Genomic DNA, 19,683 nt, shown 5'->3' on the forward strand with positions numbered 1-19,683 from the left:
ATCTAGAGCCGAATTAGCTATATATATCTATATTACTCTTCGTAGTAGATTCTTAGTAGACGTTACCTTATTACTTTAAATATTTAGGTTATACTCTATCTCTTAAGAGTAATATTTAGCTTATATTAAAGCCCTTAAGCTATTTTACCTATATTTACATTGTCAGAGGCTGGTGCCTGAGGCTGCATCGGCTGTGCCGATGCCTAGGCTAACGCCCAACGGACGAACGCCGGTTTAGAAATCTACTAGGCCGAATCGGGAACAAGCTTCCTTTCGGCCGACTAGAAGGCCACGTATGCGCTAAGCGACGCTACGCGCACATATAGCTTATACTCGACGTTCCGTTGTTCTAGATAGATCTTCTTTTTGGTAGCTTTAGAATTTTATATATTCGGATCTGGACCTTTGTGCGCAACTTCGGTTTAGACTCTTATATTTTCTAAAGCTCGCTATCGAATAGATCCCTCGACGGAAATACCGCCTGAACTTTAGGCGTAGCTTACTGCAGAGATAGAGCAGATTCGAAACGAATATCGCGCCGCTATCGTAGAGACCGAAGCTATATATAACAAACGACATCGAGCTAACGAGCTCGCACAACGCGAACTCGAGATAGTACGACGCGAACTCGAGGCAGTATAACGCGAACTCGAGATACGTCTTAAACGAGCCGGAAAACGACTAGTACAACGGACGCCGGAAGCGAGTAGCTCTAGACTCGCCCTGGAAATAATCGAAACAACAACGGCGGATATAAACACGACGAACATAATAAACACGAACGACGAATATGCACTAAGACGCCCGAAAGAGCGTCTCCCGACGCTACAGACCTTTAGCGGCAAAAGATTAGAATAGGAAGACTAGCACCTCGCTACCTTATCGAAGCTCGCTGTCGATAAAGTAGCTATTAGTAGGGACTTCGACTAATTCCTCTACTTAACAAGTAGGCTCAAAGAGAGTATGGCGAGAATAGCAAGAACAACTATCGAGAACGCTCTCCGACTCGGGTAAGGTAACGCGAACAATTTCCTCGAGTACCTAAATAGTATCTACAGCGACATAAACTAGCAACGACGAGCACTACAAACCCTCTTAAGGATATAATAGGGCGACAACGAACCTATCGCGACCTACCTACCTCGATTCGAGGTAGTTCTCGCTAATGCGGGAATAGCTAAGACCCTCTCGCCGGACACGGAATCGGACCCGAAGCTCGAAGGTATTTAGATTACCCTTCTCGAGAACTCTCTTAACGAAGAGATGCGTAAGGCATTGCTCCCGTTTGCCTTAAACCCGCCGGACAAGTACTTAACCTTTACGAGAAACCTTCTTACTATCGGCGGATCGCTTGCAAACCTTCGTTTTCGGTCGAATATATCTAGACCCTCTGCTCCCCGGGCGACCCTACTATCGACAGGGTTATAGGCGACCCTACTATCGACAGGGTTACGAGCGACCCTACTATTAACAGGGTTACGGGCGACCCTACCGCGAGAATCGAAAGACGAAATAGATTAGGAACCGACTTAATCTAACCGAGTCGAGTTAAGTAACAAGAAGAGAGCAAAGTAGGTTACGAGAGAGACAATACAGGCTCGAAGGGAACAAGGCCTTTATCTCCGTTATAGGATAAAAGGGCACCTTATTGCCGACTATACCTATCTTGCCGCCCGAAACCCGAACGCTATATAAGCTATAGTTAGTAAGGCCGAGCGCGAGATACGGGAAGTCTTTCTAGAAGAAGACAACAACTCGGTATCGGAAAACGAGTAGCCTCTACGACAAGTCGTCTACAGAGGCAGAGTTAGATATAAGTAGAAGCAGAGTAGAATATCTTTCGAGATACAAAAATAGAACGATCTCTTTTCTATACTTCCGCTATTATTAACGACGACGCACTTTAATTCTCTCTTATCGACAACAGCAGCTAATCGTATTATCTAATAAACGAACAGTTAGTTAAGAGACTCCGGCTCTTGCAGATTCCTATTCTAAGACGGAAGGTTATCGGCGCGCAAGGATCCCCCTCGTAGAAGAAGGGAATCTCTTTTGTTACTAAGTTCTCTCTTAATGTCGGCGGGCATAAGTCTACAGTGTTTGCTTACGCCGTACCCGACCTATAAGAGGACCTTATTCTCGGAAGGCCCTATCTCTTTTATAAGAGTGCACAAGTTATCGAGTCGACGAACTGTCTCGAGTTCCTTCTCGACGGTTTTTCGATACCTTACAAGATACGGCTAATAGGTTCTACGAAGGCTAAGGCCGTTAGTAGAGCTGCCTTTAGATACCTTGCTCGGTTATCTCGGAAACGAGATATTACTATCTTTGCCGCCTCCCTTAAAGACATCGAGAAGGCGTTACGTACGAAGAAAGCCCTTACTTATAAGGACATTGTTAAGAAGCTTCCTAAATACTACCGCCCCTAGATATATGCCTTTATCTAGGAAGGAGAGCAGCTACCTCCGTATCGACCTAGATTTAACTACGAGATCCTACTTACTACCGATAGTAATAGGAAACCTAGCAAACCTCCCTAGGGCCCTCTCTATAATATAACCCGGGACGAGCTTTTAGTCCTCCGGAAGGAACTATACTCGCTCCTCGAGAAGGGCTATATTTAGTATAGCAAGTCCCCTACCGCTACGCCGGTTCTTTTTGCTAAGAAACCCGGCGGCGGCCTTCGTTTCTATGTCGACTACTATAGACTAAACGCTATTACTTTAAAGGACTGTTTTCCCCTCCTACTTATCTAAGAGACGCTTACGTCTCTTAGTAAAGCTAAGTAGCTTACGAAGCTCGACGTTTCTACCGCATTTTATCGGATCTGTATTACTAAAGGCGAGGAATAGAAGACTACTTTCCGTACCCGCTACGGCTTGTTCGAGTAGAACGTTTGCCCCTTTAGTCTTACTAGTACGCCGGCTACCTTCTAACGGTATCTAAACTAGATCCTACGCGACTTACTCGACAACTTTTGTATAGCCTATATCGACGATATCCTTATCTTCTCTTCCGGTACCCTTGCCGACTACCGGGAGAAGGTAACGCAGGTTTTATAACGCATTAAGGATAGCGAGCTTGTCCTAGATATATCGAAGTGCGAGTTCGAGACTCGTACTACAAAGTACCTAGGATATATCGTCGAAGTAGGTATCGGCGTACGAATAGACCCCGCGAAGGTACAGGCTATCCGGGACTAGGATAGACCCCTAACTATTCGCGGAGTCCGCTCGTTCCTTAGGTTCGCTAATTACTATAGGATGTTTATCCGTAAGTATAGTAATCTCGTTCGCCCTCTTACTAATCTTACGAAGAAGACGATAGGCTTTTGTTAGGGAGACGAATAGGACAAGGCTTTCGAGGATATTAAGGACGCTTTTATCTACAGGCCTGTCCTAGCGAGCTACGACCTGGACAAGAAGACGCGAGTCGAGCCCGACTCTTTAGGCTAGGCGACAGGCGGTATACTACATTAATTCGATATAGCACTATAGACTTAGCGACCGGTAGCGTTCTTCTCGCAGCGATACGCTATTACCGAGATTAACTATAACATCTACGACAAAGAACTCTTAGCTATCGTTAAGTGTTTAAAGGAATAGAATTCGGAACTACGCGGACTAAAGCACGAATTTGAGGTCCTTACGGATTATAAGAACCTCGAGCCTTTCTTTATTAAGAAGTCTCTTAACGAACGCTAAATCCGATAGAGCGAGTTCCTCGCGCCCTTCCGTATGTTGTTAGTTTATCGCCCTAGAAAATAAGCTACCGTCCCGGATGCGTTATCTTAACGGGAGTAGGATATGCCGCGAGACGAATTAGACGATAGGCTACGTAGTCGAGAGGGAATCTTACTCGACTCTAGCCTAAAGGCCTTCCCCGCCGAGCTATCTACGCCTACTTCTCCCTTCCCGGACGATACCGAGTTATTATAGCTTTAGATAGACGCTTTCTCGCTACTATACGGAAATAGTTACTTACGCGCACTCGAGGCCGTTAAACAAGGTTAACAGGCGTTCCCTATAGATCTTAACTTTAAGCTCTCTATCGGGGAATGCGATATATAGGACGGCCTACTTCGCTTTCGAGAACGGATCTGGCTACCTCTCTTCGAACCGCTAACGATAAGGGTTATCTAAACGACGTACGACTCGGTCCTTAGTAGACATACCGGACGCGATACTACGATCGACTTTCTATCTCGACAGTTCTTCTAGCCGGGAATAAACGCCGAAGTACGTAAGTTCGTACAAAACTATACTACGTACAGGCAGACTACTATCTAGAGAGAGAAGCGACGTAGGCTATTACGTCCCTTACCGATCCCGGAGCGCATTTGGATAGAGATATTAATAGACTTTGTTACAGACCTAGCGCCTAACGAGGAGGACGGCGCTACTACCCTCCTTATTATTACGGATCGCCTCGGGAAAGGCACTATGCTCTTACGAGTCCCTCCCGGCTAGTTCGACGCTAGGGGCGTCGTAGAGCTCTTTATCGAACGCTACGTCGGCATATACTAGCTACCTACTAGTATTACGTCGGATCGAGGTGTTTAATTCGTTAACGCCCTCTAGAAAGAAGTATACGAGCAGTTAGGTATCGTTCGGCGACTATCTACCGCATACTACCCAGAGACCGACGGTTCTACTAAACGACGAAACTAGGAAGTCGAGACCTACTTGCGGGCATTCGTTAGCTATAATTAAGGCGATTGGGGTAAGTAGCTCTCGCTCGTACAGATCGCCTTAGATTCGCGCGTACCCTCTACGACGCAGGTCTCTCCCTTCTTCCTTATATACAGGTACTACCCGCGTACGATCGAGACTATTTCCGACACTATCGAGTCGCCTCGGAACCCTTATAAAGAAGGTACGCATATCGTTACTAAGCTATAACAGGCTCGCGAGTTCGCTACTTTAGTAATAGCCGTAGCCTAGCAGTAGTAGGAGTACTATGCAAACTAGTCCCGGAACGTCGCTACTAAGTACAAGGTCGGGGATAAGGTCTAGCTCTTACTTCGGAACAGTAAGACGGACCGGCCTACAAAGAAGCTTAACTAAATTTACGCGAAGTATACAGTTGTCCGTACTTTCGAGAGTATGCCCTACTTCGTCGAGCTCGATGTTCCTCGCGGTATTTATCCGAGGTTTTATACGTTACTCTTACGATTAGTACATAACGATGCGCTTCCGTCCTAGGTCGTTACGGATTCGCAGCCTGCCGCGATTCTTAACGATGCGGGAGACGAAGAATACGGTATAGAGGCTCTTCTACGCTATCGTACGAGGCGCGTCGGCCGCGGCTATCGCCGAGAGGCTCTTGTTAAGTAGGTAGGTTACGACCGACCTACTTAGGAACCTTTGCGCGAGTTTAAGGATACAGTAGCTCTCGAGCGTTTCGAAACGCTCTACGGCGACGCGAATACGGTAGACAGTCCTATATAACCTTAAACTACGCGATGTTAGACTCCTTAGTCCGGTTCTTTGTTATAGGCCCTTACCTTTACCGGATACTAGATACGACTACTAGATACTAGATACGACTACTAGATACCTGTTTATCTATCGTACGATATAAAACTACGACACCGCGCTCGCGGTGTACTAGACTCGACCCTCTTCCTTCGACAAAAGATAAGAATCTCGCAAAAGATTTAAGTCTTCCCCTTCTTAAACTTGTAGTAAACCGTATCGACTGTACAATAAAGCACTTAGAAGTCTGCGACTTCCTAATCGGGTAAAACCTACAAGTTTAAGAGGAGCATTATAGAATAGAGGACCTATATAACGCAATAGCGCATATAGTAACATATAGAGTATAACCCTGCTTGCGATACAGGGTTAGCCGAACTGCTTCTATGCGCACCCTAAATAGCTAGCCGTTAGGCTACTATGTCTATTAGCCGCTTCGTTATCGGCCTAGACGTTGTCGACTAGTAGATTATATAAGGCGTCTTAAGAACGTGTAAATCTAAGCACATGCAGATTCCTGAAAAATATATACCCAATTTCCCGGAGGTTAAATAGCTAAGTGGAATAGACCCTTTACCTCCGGCTTTTTATAAGCTGCAGAGTATAAGATTAGCAGGTTAGGAGGTAACGGAGCTGGATTTCCAGGAATAGGGTGGAATTTTAAGGCGGATTTAATAGTTACATCGGTTTTGCGATTGGGGGTAGGGATGGGGGGGGGGGGGGGGGGTATTGTCAGAGGCTAGTGCCTAAGGCTATATTAGCTGTGCCGATGCCTAGGCTAACGCCCAACGGACGAACGCCGGTTCAGAAATCTACTAGGCCGAATCGGGAACAAGCTTCCTTTTAGCCGACTGGAAGGCCACGTATGCGCCAAGCGACGCTACGCGCACACACAGCTTATACTCGACGTTCCGTTGTTCTACATAGATCTTCTTTTCGGTAGCTTTAGAATTTCATACATTCGGATCTGGACCTTTGTGCGCAACTTCGGTTCAGACCCTTACACTATTATTACCCTTAGTAGTAGACTTCTAATAGTAGCTATTACCTTATATTAAATAGTTAGGGTTTACGCTCCTTCTTAAGAGTAATACTTAGCTTTTATTAAAGATCTAGGGTCTCTATAGCTAAATTTACGGTTATTACTCTTACTAGTAGACTTAAAGTATTAGTTATTTTATTAATTTCAATATTTAGATTATATATCCCCTCTTAAGAGTAATACTTAGCTTATATTAAAATTCTAGAGTTTCTGTAGCTATATTTACTATTATTACTCTTACTAGTAGACTTCTAGTATTAGCTATCTTATTAGTTAGGTCGGCGACGAGGAACACCTGTACGTGGTGCCGGCTACGAACCTGCGACGATACTGTCGTTGCAGAGCCAAGTTTCCTCCGGAGGATTGGAGAGGCCGTCGATCCCTCTTCCCTTACAACAACAACACGACCTGGAGGTACGCCTCCCATTGAAACACAAGCTACAGAACAACAGCACGATTCGAACGCCCTCTACGCTACAAACGCTACAAACAAGAAGAAGAAGAAGCAATCCACTCTGCCCTATACGCGCACCTCCTCGAAATCCGAACCGAAACACTTCAAAGAGACAGGACTTGGTGGAACCTATAACTCTGCGATCAACCTGCGTAGTTGTATGCGCTAGAAGGCAGCATACGATTCCACAAAGGCATATTGAGGACGAGAGAAGATAGCGAGTTGGACAGCTGCTCTTTTGCACGGCATTTTGCACTGCTTTTGTACGGCATTTTGCACTGCTTTTGCACTGCGTTTCGAATTTGCAGCGTGCGTGCGTGCGAAGCGGAAGGATCCGCTGAAAATTCTGCAAAAAGCTTGGCACGAAAATTCTGCAGCCCCGGCTATACGACACTCGTTGGATTTCCTTTGTTTTGCGCTGCTTTCAAAGTCCTTTGGCATTTTGCCTTAGGCACGGGGTTTCCCCTAAGGTTAAAGAATACTGAAAGAATTTGATTGTAAATAGATCTACTGCCTTGCTTACAAGGCCGTCCTACATAGTCTTGGACTCCGAAAGGACGTAAATGGAACAAACAAACAAACAAACAAACAATATCTTATTAGTTAATAACCTTAGGTTATATATTCTTTCTAAAGAGTAAAACTTAGCTTATATTAGAGACTTAGAGCGTATATAGCTCTATATATACTATTATTACTCTTCGTAGTAGACTTATAATAGTAGCTATCTTATTACTTTAAATATTTAGCTTCTATATCTACTCTAACGAGTAATACTTAGCTTATATTAGAGGCCTAGAGCCGATATAGCTATAACTACTTCTATTACTCTTAGTAGTAGCGGTCCTATAATTAGTGCTAGCCGCATTACCCGGGTAATAGCGAGTATTGATTCTTCTTAATAGACGCGAGATATAGTCGTAGCGGATTACGGCAATACTTCTCGAGGGTTTTAGCATCGCTAAAGTTTAAGTATAGCGCTACACCTCGCTAGAAAAAGCATGTAGTACATGTCTAACGGACGATAATCGGTCTTCGTTATTAATAGAACTTCTTACATAGAAGTCTTACCGCATATTTATAGCGATACGAGGCGATACGAGGCGATATGTAGCAGATAGGTTGGTGGCCGCCAGGCAAAGCTGGCGTGACTCTCTACTAACAGAAGACTCAGTACTGTCTATGTCAAAGATACTACTTGCTTGTGATGTCGAACACATCATTTCATGGCCGAACGTGGTGATCGGAATTCCTGCTACTACTATCTAGAATCCCCTAAATGGCGAGAACCCGAGCTGTGCTTGATACCCGTAGACCGCGTTGGAACATACAGCCCATCCAACACTCAATATGTTCGGGACAAAGCCAAAGGCCCAGCAAGCGCAGCTTCTCTGATCACTTCATCCAAAATCTCTTCCCACACCTCCCTTTGCAACATTCATGTACACCAACACCCACACGTTCGCAACGCATCCTGTATCTCTGTACATTCAAGGCCAAGCAGACGATTTCATCTGCTCTCATCGTTCAATGGGATTTGTGTCGCCATGTGGAGAACCTCTCAGCTCATGACTGCTTCTTGGAGCGGGTTCCGCGGCTCTGTCCATCGCGGCGTTGCATCGTGTTCAGCGCCGCTTGGTCATTCATCCTATATTCACCAAGCATCTCCGTAGCCCCTGTGGAATAGGCCGGCATCGATTCAAGCATGCTGTCGGTGAACGCTGGTCGCGAGGAGAAGGATACGCCGGGAATTTGAGCTGACTGGTTTAAAGAAGCGAGAAACGAGTAGGGGGCATGATCGCCATTGCGGTGTGCTGGAGGGCCCTCGAAAGCTGCGGGCTGAGCAAGAGATGACGATGTCTGCATAGCTCCGGCTTGTGGGCTGATGTAAGAAAACGAGAAATCGGGATATGGATTATGATCGAAAGGCCCCACCGGGAAGGTATCGTAGAAAGGGCGCTGAGACTGAGCCAAGGATTGCGTCCCGCCGAAGTCCGTCGGTGCTGAACTGCCGAATCCTTCATTGCTTGTGTTGAAGTTCGGCAACTCCATTCCATATGGAGAGTTGCCGAATGCGTTCTCGTGCCCATTGAGGTTTGTGTCAGGAGATGCGGAGGAGGAGTCGCTTGGTCCAGTCGCGACGTTGAAGGGTGAGTCAAAGCGAGTGCTGTCGTTGGGATGGTCTCGGCGGCGTTTCTTTGGCACAGATGGACCGTCATCATATCTCGAGTACTGGGCTCCGAGAGAACTGCAAGGTTCCATATGCTCGTGCAGTGGAGTCGGAGCCGCGGGCTTGAAAGCGGTGGGCATTGGAGGGTTCAAGCGAGGAGCCGGACCGAGTGCGCGAGGAGTTGGCGTGTTCACACGCGGTCCGTGCTGGAGGAGGGCATCGCCTGCTGCTGGTTCGCCCTTTTTTCCATCCGCCTTGACCTTTTTCTTCCCATTGCTGTTGACGTACGCAATTTTCCGCTTAAGGTAAGCCGACGGGGAGCGAACAAGCTCATCGTAGTCTCCGTGAATTACATCTTCGGCAACGATCTTGTTCTCCTTGACCGCCTTCACCACCAATTCCAAGCGCTGTGAGCACTTGATCTTCATCTCAGGCTTCAGACCAGCTCTGGTGGCAAGACTGCGCTCAAGGAAGACACGTCGCGGCACGCCGTTCTTGTGCACCGAAAGGATAGCTGCAACGGTTGCTCCAGCGTAAGCTTCGACCAACTCGCACATCTCCAGAGTACTCATGCGATTGTGCAGTCTCGTGGCGGCATCGACCTGGTTGCTTGCGTAGTACTTCTCTAGTCCGGGGGTGAGTGACTCTGGTGATGGGTCATGGGCATGTGTCAACGCTTCGAAGAGTCGCTTCACGCCAGCATCAAAGTCGAGCTCCACCTGCTGATGATCGTCTTGCTGCACCGTAACAGTCGTGCATCGCCCATCGAGATGAGTGCGCGCTGCACCTGGCGTGTTGAACTTCCCGGAGAATGTGTAGTTGGCGGCTGCTGCTTCTTTGGTAACCAGCGGAGTCGGACGGCGGCCTTTCGGTTCATTCTTGGGGACATTTGCTTGGAGGGCGGTAGTTGGCGTTGCTATCGGTGGGTATGAAGCAGATTGTGAAGCATTCATGGTGGCGCTGTGTCGCTGAGTCTCCATCACGGCTTCATTACGTGTGATATGTCCAGTGGCGCTTTGTTGATCGTAGCTTTCGTGGAGTCCTCGATCGATGGTGCTTTGGTTGGATTGATAGGCTCCGGTCGGATGCTCATCATCTCCGCTTGAGAGTGTGTGCATCGTATTGTCGTATTGTGGTACTTCCTGGCCGTTGGATCGCTGCACTTCATCGCCTCCTGTGCCATTCACATCGTCGAAATCCAGCAGCCAGCTGGGGTCTGCTATCGTTCCTTGCAGCTTGCGCACAGGAGTAGATTGCTTCTTCTATAGGTAAGAGAGGTTAGTAAAGGCGTTGTGTTAACAAGGGAAGGCTGATATTTACCTTAAGTCCTTAACAAGAATCGCAGGTCGCGTTAGTGTTAGGGAGAAGAAGTCGCGATAATAGAGGAAGAAAGAGGTCGTAGGCTAGTTAGACTTCGATGTTAACATTCTAATTAACGCGTAGCGCTAGCAAGTGACGTTCCTTACGCTCGCGTCGTGTGTTGCTAGGGAGGCAGCAAGCTAGCCGAAAGGGGTCCGCTAGCGCTGTTCGCCAAAGCTATAGCAAGTCGAAGTGAATGTGTAAGTGTGAACGTAAGTCTGGCATCGTGATCTGCACTAAGCAGGAGAGAGTCTATAGCGTACAAAAGCGAGCCCCGAGGAACGTCGGTCGAGTTCCACCTGGTCTGCGTTATCGTTCTTGACTTCCGGGATTGTGCAGCGACCATCGATGTGGGAGCGAGCTACACCAGGCGCTCCAAAGCTTCCGCCATACTGATGTTCGGATGCGTCGTTGTACTTCACGACGGGTGGAGCTTGTCCCTGGACCCCTGAGGTCTTCTTCGGCTTAGAGTTGACGGTGGATGAAGTGTTTCGTGATGATCCATTGGGCTTTGTAGACGCTGAATTATCCATCATGCTATCTTTTCGCTGAGGTGCGGGCGTGCTTCTCCATTGCGTCGAAGAGTCGTTGGCATGCGGTCGGTCGTGGATGTACTGGCCTTGTTGATGGTTGGCGTGTCTCGATTCGCTGCTGTTGTCCACGCGTGTGAGTGGCAGGTACGTTCCGCTTCCCCCGTGAGTTGCGATTGAATTGTCGTAAACTATTCCTTGACCCCCGTCGAATCGTGCTTCATCTCCTTCTGTGTCATCCGGATTGTCGAAATCTAGCAGCCAGCTGGGATCTGCTATCGTTCCTCGTAGCTTGCGCGTAGGAGTGGATTGCTTCTTCTAGAGGAGGGAGAGGTTAGCAAAGGCGTTGTATAAGCAATAAAAGGGTAGTGTTTACCTTAAGTCTGTAACAAGAATTGTAAGTCGCGATAGTATTAGTATTAGGAAGAAGTCGCGATAATGTAAAGACGAGAAAGTCGTAGGCTAGATGGACTTCGATGTTAACATTCTAATTAACGCGTAGCGGCAGCAAGTAACGTTCCCTTACGCTCGCGTCGTGTATTGCTAGGGGGCTAGCAGGCTAGCCGAAAGGAGTCTACTAGCGCCGTTCGCTAAAGCTATAGCAAGTTAAAGTAAATGTGTAAGTGTAAACGTAAGTCTGGCATCGTAATCTGTACCAAGCAGGAGAGAGTCTATAGCGCGCAGAAACGAGCCCCGAGGAAGGTCGTCTGCCCCGCCGCGCTCGGGCAAGCTGGACATGGACTATGTAGAAGTTTTGTTCTGCAGGATTTCCCATCTTCAGGGGCATGCTAGGATGTCATTGCTTTGAGTATAAAAGGGGGCGGTCATTGGAACGATGTTATAGAAGGGCAGACACTACTCTAATGTCCGTGATCCATCGGGGAGCGGCTAATAGCAATGTCTCCAACAAGCAGAATGGAGCAATCAGGTGCAGAAAGTCATGCGGTGTTTGAAAATGTTACAGGCAAACTATGAGAGCAGCAAGCTATGAACTGCATTGCCGTTCAATCTGATGCATGTAAAACTACCATGATCCACAAAGTTCCTTTGTTCTATCATGCTTTCAGCTTCAACGACGCATCTAGGATCGCTCAATCATGTTTCATTGTCCAATCTCGGGCCCGCACCGACTCTCATTATTGTACAGCTGAGCAAGCATATCCTTTTCCAAAATGCACCTTCCAAACGATTCCGCAATCTCCTAGCATCTATCTCGTCAACGACGATTTCCCTCCACAAGTCCGAAGTGCTCAGTGTTGATTTTTCAGCGTTCATGGGAATCTTCCGCTGTTGCGCCGCGGGACTGGGTCCACATTCTCTGTGGACCTCTCTGCGGTGTACCGACTTGGTGCAGTGAATACGGACCAGGAATCGATGTAATTGTTGGGTTGATGGCTCTCGAACGGGGAGACCAGCTTTTCGAAATCACCTTCAACCACATCCTTCGCGATAGCCTTGTTGTCTTGCACGGCCTTAATCATTCGCTCGAGACGTTCTGAGCATGTGATACCCAGTTCCGGCGCCAACCCAGACCGGCGAGATCCTTGTTCCAGAGACACACGTCGAGGAATTCCCGTCTTATGGACAGCGATCGCCGCGCCGACAGTTGCCACGACGCGAGCTTCGACCAGCTCGCAAAGTTCCTTCGAGCGCATCTGGTTGTGGATCGCGATAGAGGCGTTGTCCTGCCCGTCCTTGTAGAAGGCTTGCTGGTTGCCCTTCAATTTGTCGTTTGTTGAGGCTGGAGTGTGGTCCAGTGCACGAAAGAGTCGCTTCGACCACTCGACGAGGTTTGCCTCCACCTCTTCGACATCATCATTCTTCAGGGTGTCGTCGCGCGTGCCGGCGCTGATGTGAGTGATGGCATCCTCCACCGTGGTGAAGCGGCCGGAAAACTCGTACTCCGCTGCCTCCTTGCTCCTCTCCATTTGACGAGCCTTCCGACGACTCGAACCGCTCTCTTCGATTGAAGCTGGAGAATCCATCGTAGACTACGTGGGCAGGGTCAGCTTTGCAGAGCGCAGATCAGGGGTAGACTCACGCGTGATGGTTCTGATGAGGTTGAGTATTCTGTCGAAGGTGTTTGATTTGCACAAGTTCGCAGACTTCATCAAGAAGGTCAACAGAGATGAAGTCGAAGTGGTTGATGATGTCACGCGTCGTGTGTTACCAGGGCGGCAAGCGGCGTGGACGGGATAAGCGCAAAGTAAACAGCCCATAGCGCCGCCCGGCAAAACCATGGCGAGGTGAAGTGAATGTGTGAGTGTGAGTTCGGGGTTGAAAGTTGTGTATATACAACGAGAGCGGTAAATTTGAGCGAATATTACGAGATAGGATGTATTTGAAGCGCAAAAAGTGTCCGATGGTCAATAGTTACTCCCAGTGGAGAAGTATTAATTTGTGGAAAGTCTGCAGCAAGCAGAGAAAGTCTTTGGAAGATATTGTACATTTCCGGCGCCGTCTAGTCTGTCATCGACTGCTCTTCAGACAAGAGATATGCAGATAGCTCTATTGTACAATCATCAGAACCAAAGTAACGCCACAACTCCATCCAATGCAAGCCTGAAACCATGCCCTTTGTCCGTCCAAATTCCCGCAATTGTCCATTCTGATCCATGTCTTTCAGTCCTGAGACACTCTTTGTCCTGCATAGTCATCCTCTCGACCTGCCTTGTTCGTTCCCGCAATTTCCAGACTGTAGCAGAAAGCCGCAGCACCTCCGTGGTCCTGCTTGTTGCTGCCGACCTCGCCTCTCAAGGACGACAGCAAAGCCATGTCCAATGCCAGCCATGTACAGCCCATATTCAGTACCTCTCGTGGATACTGAGCTGGCCGTACATGTTGTTGACTGACGGACCATCTGCGACTTCGTCCTCCGGATAGACTGCTCGGTGCTGCTGCTTCGTAGGACCAGAGTCTGGCGATGGCGGCACACTCCACTCAGTGCCGGCGAACTGATCGTACTGCACAGCCGGCTCCGCCACACTCTCCTTCTTCATCTTGTTGAACAGCTGTTGACCCTCCTTCTTGTTACCATTGCTCTTGACGTTGATGTACTTCCTCTCCAGATACAGGCCCGGATTGCGAGCGAAATCCGTGAGACCCACTCCATTCAACACATCGAAGGCGATGAGCTTGTTCTGCTCAATACCGAACCTCATAGCTTCCAATCGCTGAGAGCAGATCAAGCTGACATCGCTTTTGTAGCCGACACGACCAGCACCACGCTTCCTCTTCCCGAAGTGCGAAGCCGGCATGCCAACGAGGTGAGCGTCAATACCCGCCTGCACTGCCATGAACACTCTTGCTTCTGCCGTCTTGCGACCTTGTGGGGTGTGCAATATCTCGACGATCTTCTCCATGACGTTGTCTTGCTGTTTGGCGTAGTAGCAGCGCTTGATCTCATCCCAGCCTTTTGGCGGCGGACCGTAGCTGTGCGTGATGGCCTTGAAAGCGGCTTCGGCCACTTCATGCATGAAGAAGGCTTGGTAGAAGACGGCATCGTCGCCAGTCAGGACTGGAAGTTGGAGTGGTTCTTGCAGGGTCGAGAGGTAGTTTGCAGCTTCTTCTGCAGTCTGGAACCTGTTCGTCCAGATGGCCTGAGAATCCTCGTCGTCTTCTTTGATGGTGGGCAGTGGAGCTCTGTTACTCGTGGCGTAAGGAGCTTGGAGATGCTGAGATGGGTATGCGGAGTAGAAGTTGTCGAAAGCGGGAACGCCGGTTGGTGCCGCAGGAGTTGAGCGTGGAAGACTTTGAGTCGGCTTGCGAGATGGCGTGTAGTCATCATCGGCTACATGCTCGGCAGTTCCATGGTCAACTTTGAGCTTTCTGGAAGTGGCAGGTGGTGTGCTGGGGAATGGGTTGGTGAAGCCTGAGTGGTCGCCGTTGTGGTTGAACAGTCCAGTGCCGGTTTGATCGTGGTATGAGACACCGTCTGCTGCAGAGTTGTAGTCGAACCCGCCGTAATTCGGATATGGTGCCTGGAGGTGTGTTTGGTCGTATGTCGGATGAACTCCTGAGACGTTGACAGGAGCGGTACTCCAGCCGTTGGTGGGCATGATATCGAACTCTTCTTGCATGTTGTACTTTGACGTTTTGATATGAGGTGGAAGCTGTTGGATTTTGGGGTCTTCTGGCTCGTTGAGTTGGTGAGAGATGGAGGAACGACGAGAGGAGGAGGGACAAGGAGCAGGTGGTCATCTCTTCGCAAGGGCGAGATTCGCAGAAGGTGTCGGAGAAAGTGTCAAGTGTTATGTGTTTAGTGCATCTGCTTCACTTGTCGTTCGATGTTGTGACACCCTCGAGTGAACTCCGGAAGCGGCCGAGGAGTTCCATCATGCTCGGGTAAGACACGATCGTCGGAAAGAGCATGGTCGACGAGGTGAAGTCGTCCATGCCAAAGCCGAAGCTGTTCTAGCGCAAGCTTCGGTGCAATAGCCCATGCTGGCCAATTCAATCATGGCCATCTCAGCGGACCCATGGTGATCATCTCCCCGATCAGTGCGAAGGTTGAATTTCTGTCTCCTCGATGCAGAGTAGGACACCTGACAATAGCCAAGGCGGTCAGAAAGGAATGCTATCGTGTGAAAGACGCAGCAGTACTGAAGTGCGAGCAGATTGTTGCTGGAGCCGCAGATAGTGTCGTGAAGACAAAGCCCTTCACTGCGGCACCCCGATTGGCACACTTGCCATGTTCGATGCTTCGGCCGGTTTCCAGAAGGGCATAATCCGGATACTAAGAGGGATCAATAAATGATACATGAATGAGTCTGCCATATTCAGAGCTTCCTTCCGAAGCTTGCAATCAGTTCGTGCTCCTGGCATTTTTGGAGCTCCTCGCAAGTGTCTTCTTCCTCTGTTTGAGCATGTAAGTGAACATCACATATGAGCCTACATCTTTCCGTTAGTGAAGTACGAAATGTGCAATACGCAGTACTCACCAGGGATGTACAATGCAAGCAAGAAGTAGAAGACGTATGGCAAGATCGCATGGATCTCACCAACAGGCTTGGCCGCTTGAAACATCAACCACCACTCTGCACCAATGCCAATCGGATACAGTGGAATGAAGAGAGAGTACCTGGTAGGACATATCAGGAGTGTGCTGGAGGTATGACTGTAATTCATTCTGCCTCATACCTCAGCCAGACAAGCCATTTCGGCGCCTTCCCGTGCAAGTTCGCAGCCAGGTATCCATAGCGTACAGTGTCCGCGATCGACCACGCTAGTAAGAGCGATGAGAAGACCAGACTTGACGCTGTAGTCTCCGGAAATGTACGCCAGATCAGCCAGACCTGAATGATTCTCGTTGCGACTTGAGTGAAAGTCGTGCCAAGCGGGGAAGGTATCAGTCCGACAACCGAGTGAACGACTTCCACGAGTGTCAGAGTCTGCACCCAGCGAGCGAGCGGCTCTGTCGAAGCGAAGACGGCATGCCGGCCATGAGGAATGTTCCGAACGGTTTTGACGAACACAAAGCTCCAGAGCAAGGCGAAAGAGATGTTGTACAAGGTGAGGTAAGCAGTCCGGAAGGATCGAGCGGGACTAGGCGAGGTCTTGACAGCCATCATGTGTCTATGCAGCTCGATTGGAGGTTGAAGTCATGGCAATCTCAACTTCCTGATCAGGCAAATTTTCTTGATGGTCTTGATTGTCGTTGATCTTCGGCAAGGATGTGGTCTCGAACAAGTTAATCGTCAGAATACACGAGCTAGCCCAATTCGTAGTAAAGTGGAGTTATTGTCGAGTGGCTTCAGATCTGTACCCTGTCACGACCAGGCAGCAAACCATCAATCTTCAACCGTATCTCACTTCATCGTCACCACCATGAACACGCTCTTCCGTACATTCTCACGGATGCTCTCAGGCGATTCAAACATGACCACTCCGTCCAGCACCTCCGCAGCATCGTCATCAAACATGCACTTCCCCTCCACCCGCCAGCACATCTACTCCACCATAGACTGCCTACGGAAAGCTTCATCTTTGCCTGACGAACTCCTCAAAACCATCCTCTACTATGCCGACTACGACTGCCTTCACTTCTCCGCCTCATCCGACCGCAAGTACACAGCCTACAGTCGCGGTCCGCAAGGCGCTGAGCCCTTCGCCTACGTCTCAACACCGCCACTTCGAGACATCCATGAAGCTGGCGTCAGAATACGAAGCATTCGGCTAAGCGCGAGTGGCCACGATCAGGGGTTTGTCAGTGATCGAAGTGCGGGTGTCTGGAGCTATTTCGCAGTCCGCCGGATGAAGGATCCTCAAAATGGTATTATTTGGGCGCAGAACGAAATGGCCTCGAGAAACTGGCAGGATCACGAGCTGTCGCTGAACCTCGATGATCTTGCTGACGAGACTGAAGAGGGTGAAGTCAGAACGGCTCTGCGGCAGATGATATCGCAGCTTGACGACGGCGATGGCCTTTGCATCGTGCCCATGGCGAAATTTGCTGGATGGCAATGTCATGTGCAGAAGGCTGAGATTGATGTTGAAGTGGAGGTTTGGAGGTGATTCGAGAGCTGGCGTATCGTCCAGCACTACCCACAATCCAGCCAAGGGCGTCAATGTGGGAGCTGCTGCTGCGCATTGACCGCAGGATCTCATCTCTTACTGCATCGAAGGAGCGGGACCGTGAGCTTTCGACGCTTGAAGGATGCAGGATTTGAGCCAACGCATATATCCGCCGCGAGCCTGAAGACTGCATACGCCTCCTTGGCACCGAGTCATTGACCGCAAGTACACGACCGCGCTTCACACGATCTTTCTGTTACTATCCCGATATCACGCAAATCGCAGCCGTCTTGGGTCGCAACCCGGCCGATTAAGTGCATGCCGCCTCAGCCGCGCTTCGCCGCGACCACTTTCGAGAATACGGGATTCATTCTCACGAACTCACGGTCAGCATAACGACCTGACATGATCGGCATGGCTTGGCTGTCCCGCGACAGTACCGGACGGAGAGCTGCAATGACGGGCGACGTTGCCGCCACGGCTGTATTTTCCAGCAGTCCGCGATTGCTCAAGGAAAGACTCACGAGGCCATGCCTGGAACTCGGGTGCAGTTTCCCGAGTATACCACCTCTTCCATTCATGTACCGTGGATGAGACAGCTGAGACAGCGATCAACATGAGCACTCGTAGGATTGCGCTACTTACTCCAGCATTCCAACAATACTTTTGACCATAGGATCAATGCTCTACCTCATGATCAATCTATTTTGCTTCGTCTTGTACACCAGAGGCCATCCTCGCTGGCGGTGAAAATAGCAAAACCATCATCACCCCAGCATTGCGCCATGACGTTGATTCAGAAACTTTCTTCTTGGATCAACTGAAACATCCTTGCTCCTTGGCCCCCACGATCACGTATACCGCAGGGTCATTGCTTGTTCGTGGCGCATGATCTTGCTCAGCCAAGAGATATTTCGTAATGCCGAGCAGGGGATGCTGGAATGTGAAAGTCGACGCGGAAGGCCGGATGTCCAGGTATATAGTGTGCTGACGGTCAGCCCGCCACTTTCTTGACGACACGAACGACCACAATCTATCAAAACACGAAATGCAGCGCATTCTCAGCCTCGCATTCCTCGCCCTGTGCGCAGGCAATGTGCTTGCCGCTCCATATACTCAGGTATGTAAAACCCTCATCGCATATTCAAACATCCCGAAGCTGACCACACATCCAGGAGGACCAAGACTCTGGTACAACAACATCAAAAGACTGCTACGTCGACCAATCCGGCAAAGAGTTCTGCGGCCAATCCCTCAAATCCTTGAAATCGCAGTACCAATCCCAATGCGCCGACAAAGTCTGGACCCAGCAATATCCGCCCTCCCCCGAACACCAAGCCTGTATCGACCTGGACAAGAAAATCCGCGAAAAGGAAGCCCTGGAACACGATAGATCGCAGTACCAAACCCAATGCGCCGACAAAGTGTGGACCCAGCAATATCCGCCCTCCCCCGAACACCAAGCCTGCATCGATCTAGACAAGAACATCCGCGAAAAGGAAGCCCTGGAACACGACAGATCGCAGTACCAAACCCAATGCGCCGACAAAGTCTGGACCCAGCAATATCCGCCCTCCCCCGAACACCAAGCCTGCATCGACCTCTCCAAGGACATCCGCGAAAAGGAAGCCCTGGAACACGACAAATCGCAGTACCAAACCCAATGCGCCGACAAAGTCTGGACCCAGCAATATCCGCCCTCCCCCGAACACCAAGCCTGTATCGACCTCTCCAAGGACATCCGCGAAAAGGAAGCCCTCCAACACGACCGGTCGCAGTATCAAGATCAATGCGCGGACCGCGTGTGGCCGGATATTTTCCCTCCCGTACCGGCGGAGCAGGCGTGTATTGATTTGGCGAAGAAGATTGACGAGAGGGAGGGTTTGGAGAGGATGAAGAATCAGTATCAGGAACAGTGTGCGGATGCGGTGTTTATTGATATTTATCCGCCGAGCCCGGAGCAGCAGGCTTGTATTGATTTGAAGAAGAGTATTGGGGAGAAGGAGGAGGAGGTTGATAAGACTAATTGAAGGGCGGTTTGATGCTGATGATGGGAAGAGTATGTGTGAGTTCGAGGAGAAACAGTACTTGCAGCAATAGCAACCTTGCGACAGTCGAATATTTAAGCGGAATTTCTC

The 19,683-nt window shown here is 49.4% G+C and overlaps 5 protein-coding genes across 5 annotated transcripts; 2 read left to right on the top strand and 3 right to left on the bottom strand.

Moving 5' to 3' along the window:
* Positions 1–8,539: 8,539 nt before the first annotated feature.
* Positions 8,540–13,272, bottom strand: MYCGRDRAFT_110885 (uncharacterized protein; the record flags this gene model as incomplete). The annotated part of the gene is made up of 5 exons (XM_003849530.1): positions 8,540–10,405; positions 10,766–11,350; positions 11,409–11,415; positions 12,374–13,004; positions 13,074–13,272. 5 exons carry the CDS (start codon positions 13,270–13,272, stop codon positions 8,540–8,542), a joined length of 3,288 nt encoding a protein of 1,095 aa, XP_003849578.1.
* A 382-nt stretch (positions 13,273–13,654) lies between these two features.
* MYCGRDRAFT_95960 (uncharacterized protein) lies at positions 13,655–15,111 on the bottom strand (the record flags this gene model as incomplete). Its single annotated transcript, XM_003849529.1, has 2 exons — positions 13,655–13,784; positions 13,844–15,111. 2 exons carry the CDS (start codon positions 15,109–15,111, stop codon positions 13,655–13,657), a joined length of 1,398 nt encoding a protein of 465 aa, XP_003849577.1.
* A 725-nt stretch (positions 15,112–15,836) lies between these two features.
* MYCGRDRAFT_87635 (uncharacterized protein) lies at positions 15,837–16,599 on the bottom strand (the record flags this gene model as incomplete). The annotated part of the gene is made up of 3 exons (XM_003849528.1): positions 15,837–15,922; positions 15,973–16,112; positions 16,172–16,599. The coding sequence occupies 3 exons, from the start codon at positions 16,597–16,599 to the stop codon at positions 15,837–15,839; spliced, it is 654 nt and encodes a 217-aa protein (XP_003849576.1).
* A 241-nt stretch (positions 16,600–16,840) lies between these two features.
* Positions 16,841–17,545, top strand: MYCGRDRAFT_110886 (uncharacterized protein; the record flags this gene model as incomplete). Its single annotated transcript, XM_003849487.1, has 1 exon — positions 16,841–17,545. The coding sequence occupies one exon, from the start codon at positions 16,859–16,861 to the stop codon at positions 17,543–17,545; it is 687 nt and encodes a 228-aa protein (XP_003849535.1).
* A 1,026-nt stretch (positions 17,546–18,571) lies between these two features.
* Positions 18,572–19,562, top strand: MYCGRDRAFT_110887 (uncharacterized protein; the record flags this gene model as incomplete). The annotated part of the gene is made up of 3 exons (XM_003849488.1): positions 18,572–18,665; positions 18,721–19,473; positions 19,536–19,562. 3 exons carry the CDS (start codon positions 18,594–18,596, stop codon positions 19,560–19,562), a joined length of 852 nt encoding a protein of 283 aa, XP_003849536.1.
* Positions 19,563–19,683: the final 121 nt, after the last annotated feature.

The sequence above is a fragment of the Zymoseptoria tritici genome, chromosome 9 (assembly GCF_000219625.1).
Source record: "Zymoseptoria tritici IPO323 chromosome 9, whole genome shotgun sequence".
In the NCBI taxonomy this organism is placed as follows: Eukaryota; Fungi; Ascomycota; class Dothideomycetes; order Mycosphaerellales; family Mycosphaerellaceae; genus Zymoseptoria; species Zymoseptoria tritici.